Source organism: Equus quagga, chromosome 9 (genome assembly GCF_021613505.1).
Source record: "Equus quagga isolate Etosha38 chromosome 9, UCLA_HA_Equagga_1.0, whole genome shotgun sequence".
Taxonomy (NCBI): domain Eukaryota; kingdom Metazoa; phylum Chordata; class Mammalia; order Perissodactyla; family Equidae; genus Equus; species Equus quagga.
Genome location: NC_060275.1, coordinates 94,347,263 through 94,373,333, shown reverse-complemented (window position 1 = coordinate 94,373,333; position 26,071 = coordinate 94,347,263). Strand labels below are relative to the sequence as shown.

General features: G+C 43.8%; 1 protein-coding gene across 3 annotated transcripts in view; it reads right to left on the bottom strand.

Moving 5' to 3' along the window:
- Nucleotides 1-26,071, bottom strand: part of ADAMTS12 (ADAM metallopeptidase with thrombospondin type 1 motif 12) — a 308,773-nt gene that overhangs the window by 174,900 nt on the left and 107,802 nt on the right. For all 3 annotated transcript variants that reach the window (XM_046671863.1, XM_046671864.1, XM_046671862.1), the window contains exon 4: nt 21,477-21,627. In XM_046671863.1, the coding sequence (XP_046527819.1) occupies nt 21,477-21,627 (151 nt within the window). The remainder of the gene's footprint in view (nt 1-21,476; nt 21,628-26,071) is intronic.

Sequence of the window (26,071 nt, the reverse complement as noted above, 5' to 3'; positions counted from 1 at the left end):
TTTCTTCTCTAGAAACTGGGGGATAAAACAGCAGAGGATGGAGCACATGTGCACCCCCAAATCCAGGGCAAGGCAGACATAGTCAGTGCTTACCAAGTGCTTTGTGAGCTCCCCTACATTTCCCAGCTTCCCTACAGTCAGGCTGGCCCCATGGTCCGTGCACGGATGTGATGTGTGTTTTCAACTGCTCTGGCAGTTCAGAGTCAGTGTACCAGCTCCTTCCCTCTCTTGCTCCACAGCACCTTGGAGACCACGTGTTTCAGGTGGTAAAGATGGAAGCTGCAGAAAAGTTGCCTGACCCCTTCAGATGTGATATGGGGGGAGACACCTTTACTGGGTAAAACCACTGATATTTTGGTAATGACTTGTGGCTGGGCCCAGCATCACGCTCCCGACCGCCCTAGGGGTGTGGCACAAGGTGGAGCTGGAGAGCTGGAGCGGGCCGCGCACCAGACCCTGGTCCTCTTCTATACTATGAACCAACAGTGTGACTGCGGGCAAGTTGCATCACCTCTCCAGACTTCCTTTCTAAATGGAGGTTTTTATATAGTTCTGGATTTTGAACCCTTTTCAAAACATAAAGCCATTTCTTCCAATGAAATCTGATGTAAAGATCCAAAACAGAAAATAGAAAAACTGTGGAGATGCTCTAGTTGATTGAGAGGGCAGTGGAGGAGCAGGGATTCACACAGTCAACCCCTTCCCTCGTCCCTGAGAACTGAAGCCAACACAATCCCTTTATTTCTTTATGCTAAAGAATACTGGAAACAGACATACTTTTCTGTTTCTATCTTAAACAATTCTGAAACCAAGTTACAATACACTAGCTGTGTGTCTGGACATTCCTTTTCCTGGAGATAAAGGCTGCGAATCTTGTTAACGGCTTAGTTATCAAGACCAACGGCTTGCTTATCAAGAGCCACTTCAAGATGCTCATCTTGCTGAGCCCACTAATCCAAAGCTATTATGTCATAGACTCTTCCCAATCCCAACCAACTCCTCCATTATAAGACCTGCCTTGAAATCACTTACCCCAGGCTGGAAAGTCTTATAAGTGCCCTGCTCTGACTCCCCATTATGCAATACCGCTGAGCTCTCCCTTGCTGCAGCATGTCGAATCAAGCTAGCTTTGCTTGCTCAACAGCTGTTTCTGGGGGCCTTTGAGGAGTGGACAGTCGGCACCCCTGAAACAGCCCCGGATACGGTTCTGCAGAAACACTGCTTTTTAAAAACCACTGGGTTGAACGATCTCTGAAGTCTGACCAGCTTTAACATTCTGCTTTAAATTCCAGCCCTGATTTCCTCCCAGTGCACCCTCCGAGGCTGCCTGGCTCTCTAGACAGCTTTTCTTTATCTGATCGTGTAAGACCAAATATTAAGGGAAGGCATTTGGCACAAGAGCCAGCCCTTCCTTCCCTGCCTTATCATCTCATCCAGCCCTAAACAGTGAGAGTTTGCATCATCCAGAACTTTCCCCGCTAACAATATCAAACTCTGTGGCCATCCCAGAGCGCGAAACTCCCTGAAATATTTAAAGCTCTGTACAAGCTTGCCAAGTTAGCGGAGGGAGAAAAGGAGGGCTGAGATGAAGCATCTGAAAGTAGATCACGTCAACCAAAAAAACAGCATCAGGAGTTGGGTACCATTTAGAGCCCCTAAGGAAAGAGGCACAGGAACTGTGGCTGTGAGTGACCTTGCCAGTCAGGTCGGGGAGGAAGCCCTCACTGTGTGAAGTTTGCGATCATAGCTACAACTCGGCTTGAAGACACTTTAGAAATATCTCTTTCTCAAAGGAGACTCCTAGGACCAGCAGCAACAGCATCCCCTGGGAACTTGTTAGACATGCAAATTCTTGACCTCCACTCAAGACCTGTTGACGCAGAAACTCAAGGCCTTGGGGGGAGGGGGTGCGGTGGGGGGTGGGGGCGGGCAGCAATCTGTCTTAACAAGCCCTCCAGGGAATTCTGATGCACGATCAAGTTCAAGAAACATCTTAGAAAATCTGCTATCTTAGAAAATACATTCCTGACTCTTGTATTTTGCAGCTGAGGAAACAAAACAGAGGCCCAGAGAGGCTGAGTCACTTGCTCCAGACCACACAGCTCATTCGCGCCAGTGCCAGGCTGAGAACCGAGGCCTTCTATGCCCAGAACTAGGTCATCTCCCACTACATCGCGTAAGTAATAGCCAACAAACAGACTCAGTACAGTAGTCACCAGAAAAGGTCTATAGGCAAGGGGCTTCAGGCAGGAATCGGGTCGGAAGGGGAGAGTCCAGGGGACTAATCTTGAAGGCCCTTTTCTTGGTGAGTACACTGATTTCTCTCAGGGTAGGCTTATCTGAGGAGGCCTGGGTGGAGGGCTGCAGAGGTAGGCTCCTAAAGAAATTCAGTGGCTGAGCTTCAAGTCTCCAGCCAGTTGATCACCTAGAAATCATCAATTTGTCTTTAGTACCTTACTAAAACTCATCCCTGAAGTTTGTTTGGTGATCTGCACTTTATGGAGCGCCTTCATGCTCCAAAGCCACACGAGTTCACCCTTTTGGAAGGCCAGGTCCAGAAATCTGCCTGTCAAGGCAGCACTGGCTTGACTTTGATCTTCGCCAGCTGTGTCTCCTTCTGGCTCCTGGGGAAGCTCCCGGCTCTAATCAAGTCAGCTCCCCACCCCCTGAGCAGAGGCTCCCACAAAGATTCCTCTCTCCTCGCCTCCCCTGGAGTGCTGTTTCCACCTCACCTGCTGGCGGAACAAGGCTGCGAAGCAGGGAAGCAAGACAGGGTTGGGCTGCGCGTCATGACTCAGGGCCACCCTGGTCCTGTAAGTCGAATCAAGGTCAGGTCCGTGTACACGTACGTGTCCCTGTGTTTCCGAATGGACTCTCAGTTCTCCAAGAGCATATCATTCAGGCTTGTGCTCTCTTCTTTCTCCCTGGGGGCATTTCGCAGCTCCACAGCTGCCTCTCTGGGCTGGACGAGGAAGCCAAGAGCAGTTTTCTGACTATGAGCAGCTCTGCTTTGAAGAGAGAGCAAACCCAAAGCAAATCAAACGTTAGCTTTACAAATTGTCTCGAGGTCTCAGTTTCTTGGACTTTTCCACTTTCCAGACTTTCCAAAGCCTTCAATTATTATGCATACTTGACTGTCAGCACAGGGTTTATTCTGGGGGTTCCTGGCTCCCTCTAAGCTCTTTGCCTTCATTGTCTCTCTGGCCACACTAGCCTCCTTTCAATTCCTCAGACATGCCAAGTGTCTGTGCTCCAGGCCTTTGTGCATTTTGTTCCTGGAACACACTTTTTCCTGGATTTTGAGTGAGTGGCTCCTTCTCCTCCTTCCAGTCTCAGCCTAAAAGTCCTACAGACTGTCCTCTCATTCTCTTTGTCCTCTGTTGCTTCATGTTGCTGACAAATTGAAATGGCAAGCAGTAGGATATATTGGAGTATATAAGGAAGCCATTTGGTATAAACCTAATTCGGCCTGACTTTGTTTTTCCAAAAGAGCCTGACTGTGGCCATTGAGCACGCATTGTATATCTGCTTTAAACATTTACTATGGCAAGAACAAATGGCCTTAAGATAAAGGTGCAACTTCCCCCAACATTGGTATTTCCTTAGGGATAAGCACCTTTCCTTAGGCTAGGAACTGATTGCTGCACTCACCTTTGACCACCCAGCTCATCTATGACCACCTAGCTCAAGACAGCAGACCTTCCACCCTGCTGTGTTCACCGAGACAACAGACCTACCTGCTATTTCCATCAATCGCTGTGCCGACAGAGCAGTCTTGCAACTATTGTAAAAGGGACATTTCAATCATATGCGAACATCCTGTTTGGGGGTATATAACCACTCTGTACACCCCACTTCTTTGGTGCCCTTTCTTCCTTCGGGAAGAGAGGCCCTGGGCCATGGTGCTCACATTTTAGCTCAGAATAAACTCTCCCAAATTTTCATTTATAGATTGGTTATGGATTATTTTCGTCGACATTGCTAATTCCATGTCTGGTAGTTATTGGTTTGCATTTATTTTTGTTTGTTTATTTTTAATGTTTATCTGGTTCTTTATCAGCCTTCCTATGAGACGGTGGGCTCCCTGAGGGCATGCTGCCTGTTACATTCACACTCTACCCTTGGTATCTAGAATGCAGGCATTCAATATATACCTGCAGACTGAGGGAAAACACAAAGACTGCAACCTCTCATATTTTCTAAAGAAAAGAAGAAAGAAATTTAACAAAAATTCACTCAAAGTCCCAGTGCGTCTGTGAAATGCTCAGGTGGCAGTTAAGTGAGCTTTGGCCATCCTGTCTCCCTCCCAGGGCAGCCCAGAGACCATCCTCCTCCCCCAGAAGGAGGCCCCAGCACTCTGTATGCCGCTGGATTCCCTGAAGCTGGAGGAAGTTACCGCACTCAGGATGTTTACTGAAATAATATATTTTAGCTGAAAATCCACAGGCTAAAAGAGAAGAAGGGGAGAGGAGAAGAGCAGAGCCAAGCACTGACTATGAAAAGGACCCTCTGAGGAAAGCTGGGGAGAGAGCTGGTTTCCTGCCCGCCCGGGCACTGTCTGCTGCAGGATGAGAGACTCACACTCCAGGTCCCAGGTAGCAGATGGGCCTACTGATCCCCATCTGTGAGAGTCAGCCACAGACTGTGAGGGGGACAGAATGCTTTCAGTGTCCACAACCTCCCAATGCTGCCCCTTTCCCTTCACAGAGTTATGACCTGTAGACTTGTAACCCCTCTGCCTGGTGGCTGGCCCTCACATCCTCTCAGCATGTGGCCTGGTCACCAGCATTTGGTGGGATCAGCCTGGCCCTGGACCTTCTTTCCGAGGCCATTTGCTCTTCACGCCTCACTTCTCCTTACTGAGGGAAGAACAGTGTCCCTGCTGGCATGGGTTCAGGTCTCGGGCTGCCACAGGTCTTCCACACAACCTGATATCACCCCAGGCTGAGAAAGATCACCTACCGCTGTGGAGAGCTGGCACAGGGGGTGGTAGAGGGAAGGCCAATCAGAACAGGGATCCAGAGAAAGGATCAAATGACTACCCAGGAATGTAAGGTATGGCTGAACAAGTCATTTAACCTCTCAGTTGTGATGATCTCGTTTATAAAGAACCTCATTACAGAATAACGTGCCATGTGTATATGTGTGTGTTTGTATATATACGTGGACATACATATGTGTGTACGTACATATGTGCATGTATATATGTATGTATGCAGAGGAAAACTGATGTGCACAAAATATGAAATGTTAACATTAGCTCTATGTGATGAGAGTGTGGGAGAGCAGAATTGGCCACCCGAAAATGTGTCTCTTTGGTTAAGGACAAGAGACTCTGAAAGAAACTTTGACCTTCCCCCTAACTGCCTAAAAGAATTTAAGATAGAAGGCCTGTCCCCAGGACAGGCCATCGCCACAGACAACTCTGGATATCAGTAGACTGTGAGGATCCTTGCTAAGCCCACTCTTATCAAAGTTCTGTCTACCAAACATTTGCTTTTCCATTTCCATGTGAACTGCCTTCCTGCCCTTTTATGTCCCAAACCACTACTCCTAACACCCTCCTTTGTCTTCAGCGGAAAATGGAATTTAAGGTGGTGGCTTTGGCCATTCTGGCTGAGTTACTCAGTTTTCCTGGGTTTATCCCATGTATATGTGTTATTCAACTTTGTTGGATTTTCTCCTGTTATTCTGTCTCCTGTCAATTTAATTCTTAAACCAGCCAGAAGCACCTCGTGTGTAAAGGAATTGTCTTCCTCTCCTACAAGAGTATACTGATATTTTATATTCTTTATACTTGTATGAAATTTCCAAATGTTATATTATGCAGACGAAACTTACACAATCAGAAAAAGAGTTTCATGGGAAAATAATTTCTAGCCCACCAAGTGCACAGGTAGATATGAGATCCAGCGGGGTCAAGCTCTTAAGTACTCTAAAGAATCAGAGGCATCGCCCAAAGGAACATCCGGGATTTGGGCAACTGGCACATCATGCAGATCCTGCTTGTTAGCAAGCAGCAGAGTCTCCCAAAGTTTCCTTCCAAATGAGAAGAAGAGACACTGGCAGTGGTGAGATTCATAACCGCCAGTTTCAGGCACCAGAGCAAGAGGGTTGGAAATCTGTGCGTTTGTGTGTGTGTATGTTATAAATCACTGGTTCAGTGTGTAGCTTTCCAAACAGTACTTATTAAATACCCAACTTTTCTAAATACATAATAATTAAGGGTGTGTCTATGGGCAAAAGTTCAATTCTGGAACTCCAAGCAAAAGTCACAGAGTAATAGACTCTTTTCTTCTACTCTGATGCTCTTAACAATGTCCTTCACCACCCACGAGGGCTAGAAGGAAGGACCTCCTAGCAGACGGCAATCTGAATCTTTCCATGTGAAATGGGATTATACACAGTTTATGCCAATAGTTGCAAAAATAGTATGTATCCGTGACATTCTATAAGTATCAATATTGCACAAGGCCACAAGATGGCATCATTATGCTATCAAAGTTTGTGAGGGGTGTGTGTGTGCGTGTGTGTGTGTGTGTCTGTGTCTGTCTGTCTGGGAAGAGTTAATCCTTTTTGGAAGTGGTGAATGGATGGAAAGGTGGAAGATGAGAAGCATCACAGAATCTGTCTTTTTCCTCCATCTCCTTCCCTACGTCTCCTCCTGCTCTTGTACTTGTTCCTATATGTGGTTAAAATATAGAAGGTAAATGCCTATTTTTATTTTTCATATAGAATTTTGATTCATTATTGTAATCTCTAAGGGGATGGATAAAAATCTATAATTTTATTATTTTTTTAATACAAGGAAAATATACTGAAATCAGTCAGTGGTCTTCCAAAGGCCGGTTCCCACTCCTGATCTACAGGAAGCAAGTGTCAAAAGATAGATAGGTCCTTCTTCCACCTAATTACACAGCAGGGATTGTTTCATTGGGAGCCCCCACTTCATATAGTGTTTTCCACACTGGCATGATGTCATTAACTCCATTGATATGTTTTAACAAATTCCAAACTGGAGCCATGAAAGACAGGCAACCCTTTGCATGATCCTTGATCTTTGCTCATTTAGTTTAACTTAATTATTTTTCTGAAGCTCTTCAGCAATGGAAAGATAGCAGAGATAGTGGAAAGGCTTAGCCCAACAGACCTGGATACAAATCCCAGCTCCACACTTACTAGTCGGAAGATTCCCGACCTGCCTCGGTTTTCTCATCTGTAAACAAGGATATTAAAAATGGCCTCAGAGTATTATTATGAGAATTAAATGCATGATATTTGTAGATCGTATGTCATGCATACAATAAATGGCAATTTCTTGTTACCTTTCTTTTCCTCCTCAGTACAGCGAGTACTGAAGACAACAGGCATACATACAGGAGCTCCTGCCACCTTGTCAGGCAATCCTAAGCTTCACTCAGAAACGCTCAGATCTGGTTCTTATCCAATGTCTTGAAAAGGTATCAGCAATAAAGAGGGGGGACAGCCTGGAGAGGGTGGACATGGAACCCAGATCCAAAAGACGGGACAGTAATGTCCATTAAGATGAGGGGTCAAGTCCTAAGAGATCAGGTAAGGCAGAAAAGAGCAAGCTCCTTCTCAAGGACTGTGCTGATGGATCCAGAACTGAGGCTGGGTGGAAAGGTGGCACTAGGGACAGGGATAAGATGCTCTGTCCTAGCAGAGGCGGTCCAGTAGAAAGACGTCAGAAGGCTGCACATGGCTTGTGACCCTAACCGAGAAACATTAAGATTGCATTTTATTAGACTGTGTGCTATTATAAACAAGACTAGAAATTATTCCACAAATACACAAGACGTATCGGATACCTAGGATTTTAAAACTATTCATCCTTCTTGTCAATATCAAAGAATTCGTTCTTCAGTAGAGATGGCGAAAAGGTACAATCTCACGCTCCAATTCTTACCAGCTGGTGGCGGCTAGAGCTGCAGCTACACTGAGAAATATTCTAGGGCTGCATTCAAGCTGAGCAGGATACAGTACTGTGATAGATTAGTGATGTCTGCCCAGACACCAGGAGCCAGAAGCAGCAATGCATGTGCCATATACTCACCATTTCTCTTCTCATTCAAAATCCAGTTGTAAGCCAGAAAAACAAAAAAGAAAGGCGAATAGTTATCTGATAATAGGATGGGAAAGAACTTTGTAAGCATAAAAGAAATCGTCAAGAAAAACACCTAAACAAATTTCCAAAATATCTCAGTATCAAAAGATACTAAAAATTTAAAATGCAAGTAAAGTATTTTTTCACAAATATGAAAAAGGTATTTTATATTCATATATGAAACTCTCCTATGAATTACTAAGAAAAATGCTAATGATCCAATGGAAAAATGACAGAAGAATATGGAGACATGATTCTCAAGAAAGAATTTTAAGTGACTGAAACGCTTAGGTTACAAATGTGCATACTCATATTCAAAGAAATAATAGAGCACTCATGAGATAACATATTTTGCACATAAAATTAGAGAAGATTACAAAATATATATTGCTCAATGCTGATAAGAATATAAGTAAATACTTTCATATGTTGCTTTAGGAATATAAATTGCCTTTTTGGAAAGACTTGGAAATATTTCCAGTAATTCTTTTATAGGAATCTAATCTAAGGTAACATTTTTAAATGTGGGCAAAATTTGCAACACAAGAATACAGAGTTTTATCATAACAAAATTTTGGGAAAAAATCTAAATTTCCAAACTACAGGAACAGTTCAATAAAATTTGATCTATCCAATAGAGAAGCTTCAAGAAATTCTTAAAATTGTTTTGAAATAGTTTTTAATAACTTGGGGAAACGTTCACAACATAATCTGCATGAAAAAACCTTGCACATCCCAATTGTGTGTTTCATTATATATTATAGTATATTATATTTTTTTCCATATTAAATTATATTGTCATGTTAGAATATAGGAAATAAATAAATTATCCACAAATAGTGGTTATTTTTGGTTGTGCGATTCTGAGTAATTTTTATTTTCTACATTATATTATTCTATATTTTCCCAGTAAAAAATAATATATATTTATTCTTTCTTTTTTTTGGTGAGGAAGGTTGGCCCTGAGCTAACATCTGTTGCCAGTCTTCCTCTTTTTGCTTGAGGAAGATCGTCTCTGAGCTAAAATCCATGCTAATCTTCCTCTACTTTATATGTGGGACACTGTCACAGCATGGCTTGGTGAGTGATGTGTAGGTCCGTGCCCAGGATCCAAACTCATGAACCCGAGGCTGCTGAAGCAGAGCACACGAACTTAACCACTACACCACTGGGCTGCCCCCGCCACTATTTCTTTTAATTAGAAAAAAATTTAAAACTGTCACGTGAATTTTTTTTTGAGCAAACTAATCATAGAAAAAGAGTCTAGAGCATTGTGGGCCAGAATACAAGTTCTATAGTCATACAGACCTTTGTCACTTTTAACAATGTGAGTTCGGGCAAGTCACCTAACCTCTCTAAGCCTCAGTTTTCTTGTCTGTGAAACGGGAATAATAAGAGTGCCTACTCATAAGACAGCTGTGAGTCTGAAGTAAGAGAGCCTCTCGAGTGCTTCGTATTGCACCTGGCACGCAGGAGGTGCTTAAACACTGCTCACTAGCTAGTCCAAGGGCAACTGGCAATCAGCTTTGGATGGATTGGTCTCAGCCAGTAAAAGTGGCTGTGGCACCCCTGGGTCCTTACATTCCAAATAAATGTCAACATGGCTGTGCTTTGAGCAAGTCCTGCTGGCTTTGTGGTTGACCAAAAGAATCCACAAGAGCGGAAGTCTCCTGAGAATTATTATCAATGCCATTTCATAAACCATCACTTCACACACAGCCAAGAAGACTCATCAGCAAGAAAAATCTGCTACCAAACCCCATAATAGAGGCCAGAGCTCACTGAGACCTTCATCCTCTCCAATACACACAGAAATTAGCCAAGCAAGGACCATGCGCATTTCACAGATAACTACAATCAGGTTCAGAGAGCTTCAGAAACTCACCCAAGGTCACAGAGCGGCTTGGTAGCATGATGCACAGCTAGATCCATGTGATCGTAAAGCCTGGACTCTCCCACAACCATCAACACGCACACATATATACATACACACACACACTCACTGACACTCACACTCACCTCTTAGCATCAGGATACCTCCAGAGGACGGCTGAGCAGTCAGGGAGCTACTCAGCCCCCAAGCAGCAGCTGAGCCATCAGAGGGAACAGAGAGACCCCGGTTTCCTCCTTTCTCTCCTCCACTCTATAACCAAGGGATGTGTTCCCTACCTCTGCTGCCAGCAACTGGAGACCAACACCCCTTTGTCCCTCAAGTGACACAGCCATCACCCTGTCACTCCAGGTGCTCCTGAGTGAAACCTGTCCCCTCAGGCAAAGAGGGACCCCTCAGGCTCTGCCTAAACTGCTCAAAGTGCTTCCGGGTCAGAGGAGAGGACACAGTCCTGCAAAGCTGGTCCTCAGGAATTGCAGCAGAGGGGAGAGACACAAAGCCTCTGAAAGGAGCAGGAGCATCAGCCAGAAATCTTGGCTGACAAGGGAACTCTCAGCTTCTCTTGACTTTTACCAGCTTGAGACTTAGTCACTGTATATTTTTGAGTAAGAATTACAAATTTTCAAAATTGTAACGTAGCAGCTAACATGTATCACACATTCGATTTACTGTGCTGAAACGTGTGTAGCTTTTTTAATCCCTTACAACAACCCTATCCCCTGAGAGTGATTTCCATGACCTGATTTCCCAATAGTGATTCATGCATATAGTATGTTCAGGGTTGGCGAGGAAGTGGGCTGCTGCCGAAGAGGATGAACGTCCCCAGAGGCCTGAAGACCCATGGGTCACCCTGACAGCATCTGTAGCTCTCGGCATCCAATTTCTAGACAAGCAGGTCTGATTTCCACCAGGGCATACCTTGCTGCAAGATACCCCAATGATTTCTGCTAAAATCTCAGGTCTCTGGTAGGTTCTTTTTTTTTTTTTCCTTGGTAAGGAAGATTAGCCCTGAGCTAACATCCACCATCAATCCTCCTCTCTTTGCTGAGGAAGACTGGCCCTGAGCTAACAACTGTGACCATCTCCCTCCACCTTATCTTTGGGATGCCAACCACAGCATGGCTTGCCAAGCGGTGCAGAGGTCTGTGCCAGATCTGAACCAGCAAATCCCAGGTTGCCAAAGTGGAGGGTGCAAACTCAACTGCTGTGCCACTGGGCCAGCCCCTGGTAGGTCCTCTTGATTCTTAACTGACCTACGATCTAATAAGATATTTTTAATAACAATAATAAACTTGAAATGATAACAACGAACACACGTTGAGCATTTATTTTAATATGCCGTACATCTTTTAGCTCTTTCAAGCCTCACAGCAGCCCTTACTGATGAGCAAACCCAGGCAGAAAGAGGTTAAGTGCCTTGACCCGGGTCCTCTTGTTTTAAGAAATAAATGAATAACTAATGAACGACTACCCTAACAGTCCAGATCAGTGGTTCTCAAAACTTTGACCTGCATGAGAATCGTCTGAGGGCCAGTCAAAACACAGATACTGGGCCCCACTTCCAGAGTTTCTGATTCCGTAAAGCTGAGGTGGGACCTGAGGATCTGAATCTCTAAGAAGTTCCAGGTGATGTTGATGCTGCTGGTCCAGGGACCACACTTTGAGACCCAATGGCCTAGAGGAGGGGTCAGCAATGTCTTCATGAAAGCGCCAGATGGGAAATGTTTTAGGCTCTGTGGATCAAGAGGCAAAATCAAGGATATTATACAGGTACTCATATAAGTATTTTAAATGTAACCATTTAAAATTGTAAAAGCTGTTCTTAGCTCTCAGGCCATACAAAACAGGTGGCAGGCTGCATGTGGCGTGTGGCCTAGATTCTAGGCCAATCCCTAGTCTTGGTCCCTCTGTGTCCCCCACCCCTCACCTGTTTTCTTGTTCTTCTTAAGGCCCTGGCTGCCTAATGGCCTAGTCAGAAAAATGCACCTTAGCTTCAAGCTGCTGAGAGGTCAGCAGGGATCCAGCACGGGCCACAGAGTGGCAGTGATGGTGGTAGCAATGCCACTAAGGAAAGGAAACCTCTTCTGTCACTGACCCCAAATGGCTGGAGCTCAGGGCCAGTACGGTTTTGCAATGTTCTATGTTGATGTTTGGAAACTGATCATTTGTGTGATTTTTCCAGGGCCAGATAACATTAAATGTTCTCTAGTGTTGTTTTCTTTGGGAATAGAGGATTCTTATAGCTTTTTAAAAATAGTAATGATGATAATAGAGATAACCAAAATAATCTGCTTTGAAAGTATATAATTCTTTGCCTATTTTAGATAATCCCATAGCGGAAGATCTGGTACTAAGGTTATTCGATATTTATCAGGAGTTATCCATGAAAGGATGGATTACTGAATTTTTGTGGTCACGGGCTTCCAATTTTTCAAGCATCCATTTTTGTCCCCAGTGATTACAAACTCGGAAAGAAAGCATAAGCCCTCTGCAGAGAACGACCTCTCCATTTCCTCCTAGGATATTCACAAAATGGGTGGTGTGAGGAAGACATTCCAGTAATGATGCTCAACCACGGTTGGGTTTTCCAGCGAAAAGCTTGAGTTGTCCTTCCACTCCCACACAATCAGAGATGTGTAAAGAGTTCCCTGACTCCGTCCAGTGACAGAGAACATGACTCAGAGCCGGTCTCTATGCTGTGATCTGCTGGGGACTAAGAGGGTAAGAGTTACTTCTTTACATGATGTGCCTGGAGAGTTCTGCAAAATGGATCAATCCAGCTTCAAAGGTCTCCAGCAAGGTCTATATGGGCTGTCAGCATCTTCCCCACAAGTTCAGTCTGCACGAAGGTTTGAATGCTTTTTTTTGAATGCTGTGAAAGCATCCCACATCATGCTCTATGGGGTGGCACTAAAAACCTGATGCCACAAGCTGCTACCAATACGTGCCCCTTTACTTCCTGAAAAAATGAGATGAAGAGAATGGCAGAAAAGGAGAGTCTGTTAAGCACTCCATTCCAGTCCCTACGCTCTCTTTGCTGTGAGTCAGAATCCAGTGGCGTTTGTTCTCAGCGTTTTACAATCTTTTACAAATGGGCACCTGATGGTGCGAAGCAGAGTGTTGTAGTGGAAAATCCCTGTACGATCGGAGGAACTGGGCTCTCGAGGACTGTCTCACAAGGTGGTGACTCTCCGTCAAAGGCTGGCCATTCCTCTTCCTTCATCAAGGTCCACAATCCCTCATCCAAAACGTTTGGGGGGATGTGTATTGGAATTCAGAGTTTTTGCAATTATAAAGGTAATTTGAAAAGTAGAATGGTGGTTGCCAGGGGCTTAGGAGAGGGAGTATGGAGTTGTTGTTTAATGAGGGTAACGTTTCAGTTTTGCAAGATGAAGAGTTCTGGAGGTTGGTTGCACAACAATGTGAATGTACATAACACTACTGAACTGGACACTTAAAAGTGGTTAGGATGGTAAATTTTACATGATGTGTATTTTGCCACAATTTTTTAAAAAGCAATTCGGATCACATACTCTACATTACTGAACACCCTTTGTGGAGTCCAGGGTAGTACCCTGAAATCACACACGTAGACACTTCTACAATAGAATGTACAATTAGTCTCGTTAACCAGGATAAACAAAAATCATAAACAGCCTCAGAGCAACTCAGGTCATATTTTGCCACCAAATGAGCTTGCCGAACACTAAAACACATTTGGTTTTTATGGGTCTCTGAAATTCGGACTTGCAGTTCAGGAACTGTGAGCCTGTAGCTCCCACGGACCCCTCCCCACCCCACCTGATAGGAAATTTTCATTCTCCACAGTTTACAGAGGAGAAAATAGAAACAGGATATAACAGGAAAAGGAAAATACAGTAGTCACTTGCCCTAGGTCAGACAGCTAGTGGGATTCAAACCTGCCTGGTTCCCTGCTGAGACTTCGCCTTGACCCCAGGCTACCATGGACACAGACATGATCAACAAACAACAGAATCCTAAAGAAGTCCCTTGAAATTCAAAGAAAGAATCCCAGAGAATTCATTCCAGTATGGGTGCTGGTGGAAGCACCATTTGGGGGTTTTGATGATGGCTCTCCCCCTTGGAAGGCCACGATCTGTTCTCTCACCAGCACCTGATTCATGTCACTCTCTGAGCCAGAATCAGGATAAACCACTGCTCCGTCCCTAGAGGGACTGTCCTTTGACCTTTTGTTACTCAGGCCTAAAGTACAGAACGTCCAATCAGTGGCCTTCACTCCCCTTCTCCCAACACTAATAGTCTGCTTTCGATTGGGCATGTTCCCAAGAGATGGAAGGCATGCAAATTAAAAGTGTCTTTGATTCTCTCAACCTGATATGTCTCCTGCATATTCCCAGGAGAAACGAGGCCAAAAGAGATCCGAAGTCTAACAGTGAACGAGGAAGAAGCTTTTGGCTCTCATCTCTCCTGTCTGAGGTCAGCTGCCCTGTCCTTTGGTTAGATACACATATCATACCAATCAATCTTCACACCAGACTTGCATTAACAGCTGCCCATCAACCTTAGCACCATGGGAAAGTCACTGTCGGTCAGTTTTCACATCATGGCGTTGAAATGGCCAAAGAAGGACGGCGCCAGTCCTCAGCACCTCAGCGCTCGCTGCTCCCACTGGGAGACAGCGATAAGGGGCAAAGGTTTGGGGTTCCTGTGGAGCCAGTGAGAGGGCTGACTCACAACTAAATTGTTTTCTGAGGGGGTGGAGTGGGGGAGGAGGTGGATTCAGAGAAAATGAGCCTCTGCCCCTTCCTGGGTAAATGCAGCAGCAGCGAGTCCCTCAAAGCACAGGCGGCTGCTGGCAGGGGTGACACTGGCTCTATGCTCAGCACACCTTCTCAGCAAGGGAAAGCCTTTTCTTCCCCGCGGCTTGGATTCTCGCCTCTCGGTTAAATTAAACAAAGAACTCCTCTGTCGACGGAGAGAGTACGCTGGGCTTGCAACATGGTATATTTCACAAGAATGGAAAGAACTTCCAGAAAATCCTGAGTCATCACAGCTGAGCAAGCTGTCTTTACCTCCTGGAGCCTACAGGGTGTGATGTGTGTGTTTAAACACGTACACACCACATAAACACACAAACATTCACACACCACCCACACATACACCACATAAACACACACACCCTACACATAGACACACACACATACACATGCACCCCATTCCAGCTGAATTTAGCTAAAACATGAGGTCCTGAGCTTGAATAATAGCCCCACTGTATTTGACATCACTCAAATATATGTGCAGTCTTTTTAACTAGCACTACATTTCCAGAGAAATGTGTGTGTGTGCACAAGTGTGTGTGTGAGCATGAAGCCACGTCCGGATAAGTAGGCCCTCTAATCTTGCTACAACATCACACTCATCTCTATCCCTCCCCAGGTATTTGGGATCTCGGGTCCAGACTCAGTTTCTGGACTGCCATTTCTTCCCTTCCACGCTACGACTCGTGATGACAGACCAGACACTTGCACTAACTGAAGACTCTGAAGTTCTGCTGCCTCAGCTTAGCGGTTCCTGAAATACCAGTCTTGGCTGGCCCTTCTGGGTCAGGAGTCGGGTGAAGGGAGCACCGGCCTGTGCTTCTAAGCTTTAGGTACGGCAGTTTGGGATGGGGCGAGGATGCAAAGGAGGCAGAAGGCTCAGAAGGAGACAGCACTCAGGAGCCAGGCCCCGGGGATACAGGAGAGACGGGCCAAGATCTTCGCCTTTTAAGTGTGAAATGCCGGTGTGTACAAACACACTTGACAGGTCTTAAACCACACTGGTATGAATGAAGAATGTCAACACTGCCTTGTTTCTAGATACGGCAGAATAAAAACAGAAACAGACTCATGAGAGCTAAAAGAATCCACAAAGGTTTCCCAACCCCTTCATTTTACTGATGAGGAAACGGAGGCTGTGGTTCATGTAACTCGACCAAGTCAGAGAATGACAGAGGTGGCACAGAACACGGTTCTCCCGATTTCCAGTCCAATTTTCTCTAAACTCCACCACAGAAAAAGAAAAATGTAAAACTCATTTGCCTATATATGAGCAAAACTAAAAACAATGATTAATAGTAATTGCTTTCCATCTATGGTTAATTATACAGCAATCTCAGGCGTGTCATTAATATGTGTCAAAGTCACTTTAATTTTTTGCAGGCAAAGCAATTCTAAACCGATGGCCAGCTACATGATTTTCAAAGTCAGTGCAAAATGAAAAGGCAAGACCCTGGCCAGGGGCAGGGAAGTCAATCTTTCCTTCCCACAGCCCACCACCCAAACCTAGAGCAGATGGGCAACCCCCAAGGAATTGCAAACACCATGCTAGGATATGTCTGGTACCTAAATGGGAGGAGGATGAGCAGTCCCCCTCCAACTTGCCTGCCAAACGCCAGCTTGGGATGGGGAGGACCACTGCCATGCCTCAACCCAAGACACTGTGGGACATGCACCCAATCCTGAACCTCCCCATGTGTGTGCCTGGGATCCCCCAGGGGTGGAGGACAGCCGAGGAACCCCGACCTTTCCTCACTGGTGTGACCTGGTAACTGCGCCAGACAGAGTCACAGTGATAGTGGGGTCAGCATGGAAAGTACGAGGCCAGGTGGGACCAGGGCACCAAGGGGCTAGGGAGAAAGTAGCAGAGACCCTATCCTTGGAAGGCAAGGAGGTGGTAAGAGGCGAGAGTATGTGTGAACTAAGGTTCTAGGCCCCTGGCACATGCTCCGTCATCCCAACAGACTTCACTTACAAAGCACAAGTCAGAGACAAAATCATTAAGAATTTCAAGGTGGCTACCAGAGAGCACTAAACACTAAGCAGAGAACTCTTCTGAGTATGGCCCTGTGCCTCTGCACTCGTCACATGCCATGAAGCCAGCCCTGACTAGACCTTATTGATGTGTGTACGATCTTTTGTTGCTCACACAGCAATAACTAACTGCTCATAGCTTGAAAGACCTAGAGGATCACCGTGCAGGTAGGCTAATGACTGGATGCCATATTAATGTGCTACGGCCACCATAACAAAGTACCACTGGCTGAGTAGCTTAAACAACAGAAATTTATTTTCTCACAGTTCTAGAGGGTAGAAGTCTGAGATCAAGATGTAGGCAGGGTTGGTTCCTTTGAGGACTGTGAGGGAAGGGTCTGTTCTAGGCCTCTCTCCTTGGTTTGTAGATGGCCATCCTCTCTGTGTCTTCATATGGTCTTCCTTCTGTGCATGACTATGTCCAAATTTCCTCTTCTTTTAAGAAAACCAGTCATATTGGACTAGGACCCACCCTGATGACCTTATTTTAACTTAATTACCTCTTTAAAGATCCTATTTCCAAATATAGTCACATTCTGAGGTACTGAGGGTTAGGACTTCAACATACGAATTTTGGGGGGACACGATTCAATCCATAACAGATACCATTCCTCAAGTGCTGGATAGTCTGCAGAAGTGATCTCAGGGAAAATGGCTCCCTAAGATCTATACCCGATCTATGGCTTATCCCAGGACGGCCTTCTCCAACCCTCCTGATCACATCAAGTTCCTCTGCTGTACACTCTTACAGCATTCGTCACAATGCTCATATATACTATTTTTATAATTATTGTTTAAGGTCTCCTCCCCCTAGATTGTAAGTCTGCGAGGACAAGGTCCAACTTGGCATGTTCAGAGCTGTGTCCCTTAGTATCTGGCCCATAGAAAGTACCAAACTTTTCATGAAGGAAGGAAGGTCAATCAACGACACATAAACCAATGTAAAAAAATTTTGGAACTTTCTAATCTTTGGCTTATTGGCTCAGAAAGTACTCCAGGGAGCTGCTTTCTGTCTTTGGAGGAGAGAATCCAGAGCACAAAGTGCATTGATAATTTCCTCAAATATTTGATTTCAAATCTAACAAGTAAACTTCCTTCCCCATAAAGAAACCATTTTATGGTTATTTATGAGATTTCCAGCTGCTGCACAGAAATGGGACTGTGTAGGGGTGGGAATATTTGTTTTCCCAAACACTGGCATTAATCAAGCTGTGAGACAAATACATAAATGAACATTGCTGCCAAAAGAACACATTTGCTATGTCTTAGTGACTCAGAGCACTCTTGGAATGCTTCGACCCCAGCCCAGGTGAGATGGGTGTCTACTCACAAGGGCAGGATCCCACTGCAAACAAACATCACTCACTCAGTCAGTGAACAGACACTTACCAAACAAACAATTATTATGCATCAGACATTGGGGTTGATACTTAGGATACAAGTGTCCCTGACACTTACGATACAAAGATGAGTCTAGTGGTGGAAACAGAATACAAAGTCAACAGGTTCAAACTGATCAAATCAATAACAAAATAGCATCACACTGAAGACCTGAAAAAAAAGGACTTAATTACATTGGGCCATATTGATAAGGGACTTATTGTGAAATTCCTGGGCACCTTTCTATGGGGAAATAAACAAAAGTGAAGGGACACATTTTAGGGGAAAATAATTGATACATTTTCAGTCCTGAAGTACTTTTAAATTACATCTTTTTTCAATAACAAGAGTGTTCCTGCTTTGAGCATTATAAAGACAGAATGCTTTACACAAATCAAGGTGATCTTTCATGATATAATCACAGTAATTCAATCTCGCAACACCAACTGACCTAAGCTTGGAGCATACCTTAATGTTGGCTAATGACATGGCTAGTGTGAGCTAATTCCTTCATCTCTGCAGGATTATGTGGTATCAGAACACTGCAATTGCCTGGCTCAGCAAGACCAAGTACCTTTCAATATACCAAGAGTTTTAAATTCCAAATGTCATCTATACTTTAAGAATATTCACAGCATATTAGATTATTCCTGAATCTCTAGCTATCATTTAAGTATTGAACACATTTATTGTCTTAGGAAAGGTGGTGATCACAAACAAACAACTGACATTTCTTCAACATCTAGGAAATGTACATTTTTTTTTCTTTCTATCAATGTTATGTAGACTAGAGGCTAGTATACTCTAGTTTCATCTACTTAGCTATGAATCACTCACTTTCATTTCAATGATTCACTGCATTTCTTTCTGTTATTTTTTAAGCATCTGCTTGTAATCAGGGGCACTTAAAGGTGTGAAGGTAATTTTTATTCAACCTGCTTCAAGTGTAACTGTGTCAGCCTTCATCCTTTTTTTTTTTCCTTATGAGGAAGATTGGACCTGAGCTAACATCTGTTGCCAATCTTCCTCTTTTTTTCTCTCCCCAAAGCCCCAGTACATAGTGGTATATCCTAGTTGTAACTCCTTCTAGTTCTTCTATGTGGGATGCCACCACAGCATGGCTTGATGAGTGGTGTGTAGGTCCACTCCCAGGATTCAAACAGGCGAGCTCAGGGCTGTGGAAGGGGAGCAGGTGAACTTAACCACTACACCACCTGGCAGCCCTGATTCACTACATGTCTACTTTGCACCTAACACTATGTCACATACTGTGTAGGGAGGGGGTTCCTACTCTAATGGGGCTTTCGAGGTAGTCGATGAAACAAGGTTTATATTCTAGGAAGACTTAAAGGGTAAGCAAGAGGGAGTACAGAGCCCAAAATATAACAGAACCATGATTTCTGAGTTTGGTTGTATTCTAAACACCAACTACGTGATGCTTTTGAAAATTCACTCCCTTCTGTGAGCCACAATTACTTTTTTGGTGAAAGAAAGAGGCTGCATTAGGCACTCTCAAAGGTCCTTCCAACAAAGCTGTTCAATTCTGACATTGTGAGGTTTTAAGCAAGTATAAGAGAGTATTTTGTAGAAGGTGTAGCTGGAGAAATTCACCATGCAAAAACTGTTGCAAGGTGGAGTTAATGAGAGAAGTTTTCATGGTAGCACACGACATTTATCAACCTCATTCCTTTCCTATCCATCCCTTCTGCCTTTATGACTAAACACGTGCCATTCTCCACTCGTTAATCAGCTCTATCTCAACAGGGGAGTTATAAGGAAGAGAAGGTGTTCAAGGTGGGTGGATGAGGAAGAGCCCAGCTCACTTCACAGAGCAACTCTGCCCACAGGAGCAATTATCCAGCCAAATTCACTCACTGCCCTAGTAACTCTCTACCATAGTGATGCCCTAGTGATCTAAAAAACATCGAATCACACCTACAAAGTGTCATCCATCATCCGATGTGTAATAGGAATTTGGCAATTATTCAGGTGATTGGATTGGTGACAAACACGGTCCTGAAAATCCACACTGAGAAGAAGTTGTCTAGATTGGTACCATATCTATCAAACCAGCCAGATAATGTGTCTCTTTCCTTCTCTTGGTACTTGCTAGGAGATCGAGACAGCAAGTTACATAATTTAGGATAAAGTGGCAATAGCTTATTGACATTAAGGAATTTAAGTTGCTGTCCATTTTTGTGTATGGAAAACATTATTTCTTATTCCTTACTCTGTTTAATCTTACTCTGCTGATTATAGAAGGAACTCCCAGGAAAGTTACCATCTATTATAGGGTCTGGGTGAAGTCTGTAGAGAAATTACTTGTCCCTTTGTCCTTTCCTTTCATTCTTTCCTTCTTCTGAGTCCCTTCAAATCCTTATGAGAATCCATCTTCCTTAATTCCTTCATCATCTGTCTGTTTTCCCCTTAAGGTCCATGGTTTCCAAACCCTTAAGACATATACATAATATTATGGATTCCTTTTGTTAACTGTCCCCCTGACCCATTATTTTTTACTCCGAAAAAAGGAGAAATTATACAATATTTAAGATGTCCCAATTTCTGGTGGCCCTTTATGCATAGACTATTACCTCCTACCCATTAAAGAGAATGTGTGAGTTACAAGGAATTAACTTGGGTCAGTTTATCTATGAAAACCACCTGAAACTGTTGAGTACAAGGCAGAGAGGAGCAGTTCAGATCACTCCCAGGGCATAGGGAGAAGAATGATATTCAGTGAACTATAAACAAATGCAGCCAAAAGAAGCCTAGCTGAATTCATCCTCTGATAACACGCTGCTATTTTTTTTCAGTTTCTCTTCACACATCATTATCAGCATCATCAAACATTTAAATCTGCCTACACATGCAGATATGACAAGCTATCTAGCAATATTCCATGCTAGTGTATTATAACACTGCTGATACTGAAAATCGCTGTCTTTAAACTATCTTCCTCTAAGGGAGTCAGAAGTTTTTTTAAAAAAATCAATTCATCATTGTGAATATCATATGAGTATCATCAACTAATGTGGCAAAGATGTAGGAGATGCTTTTTTCCCTTCCCATTAAGAATATAAAGACTTGAGTACAGAGAAGCGAAATGATTTATATAAAGGTATAGACTTTCTGGCAACAGAATGGGGAGGAGTTAGCACATTTGAATAAGAACAGGTCATGTTGTAATAAAACAATAAAAGAACAGAACAAACTTCTCAATGTGGTGAGGAAATTTAAGTCACAATACCCTTTAATCCGCAGGTTGGCTCCTTCATCTCTGGAACTCTCCGCCTCTGCCTCCTGTAAATGATGTGTGGGTGGTACCCTCCTTCAGCCAGTGGATGCTTTTTGATAGGCTCAATGAAAAAGTCTCCATGTGGTAGATGGAAAAGTCCAGTCTGTAAAAATATTCAGTACGAAGATTTATTTGAATCAATTCTTTATCTATGCAAAGAAAATTAGTAAAGTGAAAATTATATCCATCATGATGATCCCTAAAACTCTTAAAACCACCGCTTTCATAGTCTGTCATTTGATCTCACAGAAGAGCTACACATAAACAATTTACGAAAATGTCTTTACAGTCACAGTTATTAAATGTGTGGGGTCATGGATCCCTTTGAGACTATAATGAAAATAGTGCACAAAGCACACAACTTTGCGGTTCATGGATCCCCCCTAAAACCCATCGCTGGATGTCTATGAATCTTAAATTAAGAGCCAGTGTTTCCTAGTTGCTTATTATGGAGTTGGTACCTATACTCCACATCCACTGACAATTTCTCAGAACATTTACCTGTATGTGGGTAGCCCAGTACATGTTCACACAGCTATTTGACTTGAAGTGTTTAACGCTACTCTCTCTCAAGAAAATGAAGACATATAACACTAAGTCCTTGATCTGATGCTGAGTTTCCAGGAGTCTATAGTGGAAAGCCCTCTGTCAGTTTCCAGGGGGAAGAGGGCACTCTCATTTCACAGATATAGGAATCCGGATATTCTGGAGAATGCGACGAGTAACTTTTTGGAGGTCATGTCTAGAAGTGGTATATCCTACAACTCTCTTTTCTCTTGAGGAAAATTTCTTAGTGTCATTCGAGGGGCTTAGAAAACTTCTTTGCCAGTGATCTCCTAGGATGGACTGAACTCTCAGGATCTGAATTCTACATCAATGGAAAGGTCTTGCCCTAGATGACCTGCCTAAGGCATCACATTGAGGTGATCAGGAGCCTAGATTGTGGAATTAAACTGGGTTCAAATGCCAGGTCCTCCACTTATTAGCTCTGTGACCTTGGACAAAGGACTTGCTCAGTTTCAGTGTTCTCAACTGAAGAATGGGGATAATCAAGAACTGCTGTGAAGATTAAATGAGTTTATATATGCAAAGCTCTTAGAAAAAGCCATGGCTTATAGTCTTATCTATCATTAGGCTCTTTCCGGATCTCAGACTTTATGTCATCTCATTGTATTAGGGTCTCCAGAGTCAAAACAGCATTTCAATAAACATTAAGCTTGTAAAATAAACCTAGAAACATGGGGGACTTAGGGAAACTGTGAAAAGCTTGGCTGCTCTGCTCTGCAGATGTGTCTGAAGCCCAGCTGTGCAGCCCCTGCAGTCAGGAGGCAAGAGCGGCTCCTTGAAAGGGGGATGTTCTCCATTGCACAGCCCTTGGCTTGGGTGTCTTTCCAAAATGTTTGCTTCACTGTAGCCAGTGATATAACCAGATCTTAACATAAACCTCATAATTGGCTTCCTATGTTGATTACTGACTTTAAGATATCTTTAATAACAAGGAGAATAGAAAAAAAAAGGAACATTTTACTGGCAGTCAGAAAAAAAGAGGTGTGACCTTGTAAAATGGAGGTAATGCCTGCTACCTTATTGGGTTGTTAGGACAATCAAGTGAGCTGAAGCTTGGACACGTGCCATGCAAACTGCTTTACAAACACAGAGTGGTAATATTTTAACTGCCAACTCCAGTCGCGGCTATATCTGACTTCAAATTTGCTGATATTTCTTGGGAGACATAACATCTTTTCTCAGTATCTTTCTCTGAGGAAAAACCTCTTGGACAGGAAGAACTGACAAGGCCCAGACTGCAATAAAAGAGCTGGAAACACACTCCATGCAGTGCTAAGATTTGATTCTATATCTACTTTGAGACAAAGACCAGCGACATGAGGAGAATGTGGGCCTGTTGCTAATGAAGCTCATTTGTTCCATGGAAACAAAGTAGAAATCAAAGACTCCTCAGGGATGGCTGGTGTGGGGTCCCTTTGCACAACTGCTGTCAACCTAATGCTGATGTCTTTAGGGAGAAGTAAAAACACATCACCCTCAAGGAGGAATTATTGGTATTTCTTCAACCTCAAATTTTGGACTCAGGTGGTGCAGAAGAAACCGATAGGACTCCAGTTGAGAATAAAATAACTATTTTACGGGAAACAGGAGTGAGAACACCTAAAAGCCAAACAAGTATCTTCCTAAAGGGTAACTTCTACTTGCATTCCTCCACAAAGCCAGCTTTGCCAGCAATGCACCCAGAAATCACCTCTTCAGCCTAAATATTTCTCAGAAGCTTGATGGAGACCTCGGAGAGCTGGATGAATCATTAGCTGGAGGGAAGCAGGACACTTGTTCACAGGCAAGTAGTGCTGCTGGCCCCAGGACCCTGTGTGTGTGACACAGAGATGGGAACCGGCTGGAGGGGAGATGAGGAAATATCTGCTGGTTTGGGGAGGTGAAAAGATTTCCCAGCTGAGCTCTACATCTCCCTTCTCTCCTAACATAAACACAGAGATTTGTACACCTGGTACCCAGGGGTCCACAGTCTATTGGTCTCTTCTCATTTAATTGGAGCCAAGTCATGCTGGAAGAAATCACCTATGGTTTGCTTTCCAAAAGAAGGACTGGCTCTACGCTTTCCCTGAAGCTAACTGCCCAAGAGAATCACCTTCGTCTATAACCAGTTCTGGATTTGAACCAAAGAAGGCACTCTTCATTCCAATCTTCTCCACAACCTGCTCACCTCTCTTGTATCTTTGAAGGAGAATGGGAATGGACTTAAGGAAAAAGTGTCCAGTTCTCTGGGGGCTTGTACTCTGTCTCCAGGAAGGAATGAGCCCCAGGCAGAAGCTCAGGAAGACAAATTTGACCTTTCACCTCCTCTGTCACCTACTCTTGCTCCCCCTAGCATCCTAGTATCTCAGCATCCTGCTCACTCTATTTTAGAAATAAACTCATCTCCTTGTTTTAACTAAGTTATAAATATCTGTGAATGCTTCCCAAGGCTATCTTCTAAGAATTGTTTTAAATAAACTTTATTTTGCAGCATTATAAACATACAGAAAGATATACAAATCATAACTATAAAGTTCCGTAAATCTTTCATAGAGGGAACCCCTAGATGGAGAAACAGAACATTCCCAGTAGGTGAGAAATTCCCTGTTCTCCTCCTAGCCAATACCATCCCTCAAGGGTAAATGTCATTCTTATTTCTAACACTAATAAACTAGTTTTAAGCCTTTTCTTAATTCTTTACGGGAAGCATTTCTTGACACAAAAGAAAAAAATGTCTCCTAGTTCATTTCAAGTGTTAGGGACCAACCAATGGAAAAGATTTTAAGGCAGGTGGATTTCTTAAGGTCCATTAGATGGGACTCTTCCTACCCATAAGGTAAGCCCAGCTGGTGGGGATGCGACAAAGGCTGAGGTACCTTGGTGGGAGTCAGCTGGCAGTGAACCTCTACTGCTCTCTGCTAAGGAAAGGTGGAGAAAGACTTTCAAAGACTTTTTAGAACCAATTTATTTTTCCTAGTCTTAGATTGAGAATGGTTGCCTTACAACCTCTCCTCTTTCTCCTCAACTCCCATCCATGTTAGTCATCTTGATGGACTCGACATTATACTTCAGTCAGTGCAGTGATTTGGGGTTCAGTGGACACTGGCAGTATCTTACAAGGAATTTGTCAATAGAGTATTCTAGAATCACAAGGCCTGGAGACCTTGAAGAGCCATCTAATCTATGTTGTCGTTCCTTCATGAGGACCCCAGGTAAAACCTAGCCGACTGAAGAGTAAAAACCAACGGTACTAAAAAAGACAGGAGGGAATTATCAAGTCGATTCCAACACTGAGGGCCCTACATTGCACAACTCAAGGGGGTGCTGTTCATAGAGAAAAAAGTGTGAACGGTGCCCCCTGGAGTTGTACAGTGCAATAGTGCTGCCAAACTCATCAACCTGCCCTGGAAAGAAATTCCTTCCCATTTGAAAGTTTCAGAAGTTATCAGACCAATTTGTTTTTTTCCCATGCTCATGAAAACAACATGATCAACATTTTCTGAAATCAAGAAGAGAAACAAATTGGTTTGGGATAAAGAGGTACCCAAGATACTCAATTTTAGCACATGGATCAACGGAAAATACACCACCTTTCCCCATTATATACACAAGAAAAAGGAAAAATCCCACCCCAAAATCATCCTTATGGAGAATCAATCTAAAACGATCACATGGCCAGCCCTGTGCTAAGAAATCTAAGAGGGGTAGTGACCCCTGCCCTCAAGGTTTACAACCCAGCCAAGAAGACAAGACTGATATCCATGTAACAGTAGAAAGTGGATGGCAAAGCCCTAGCATTTTTGTGTTTAAAGAGGCTTAGTACTCACACGGCCTGAGAGACCAGTCCACAGCCTCTGGAGGCACTGGGCCCGGAGCCCAAACCTGGATTCCTACATCACAGACCCCTCCTCACCACACACAGCACCCTTGCGGGAGGTGAGGGGAGGTCCCTCCCTAGGTGTGACAGATTCCAGCGCCGTGGCTCAGGGGAGACAGAGGCC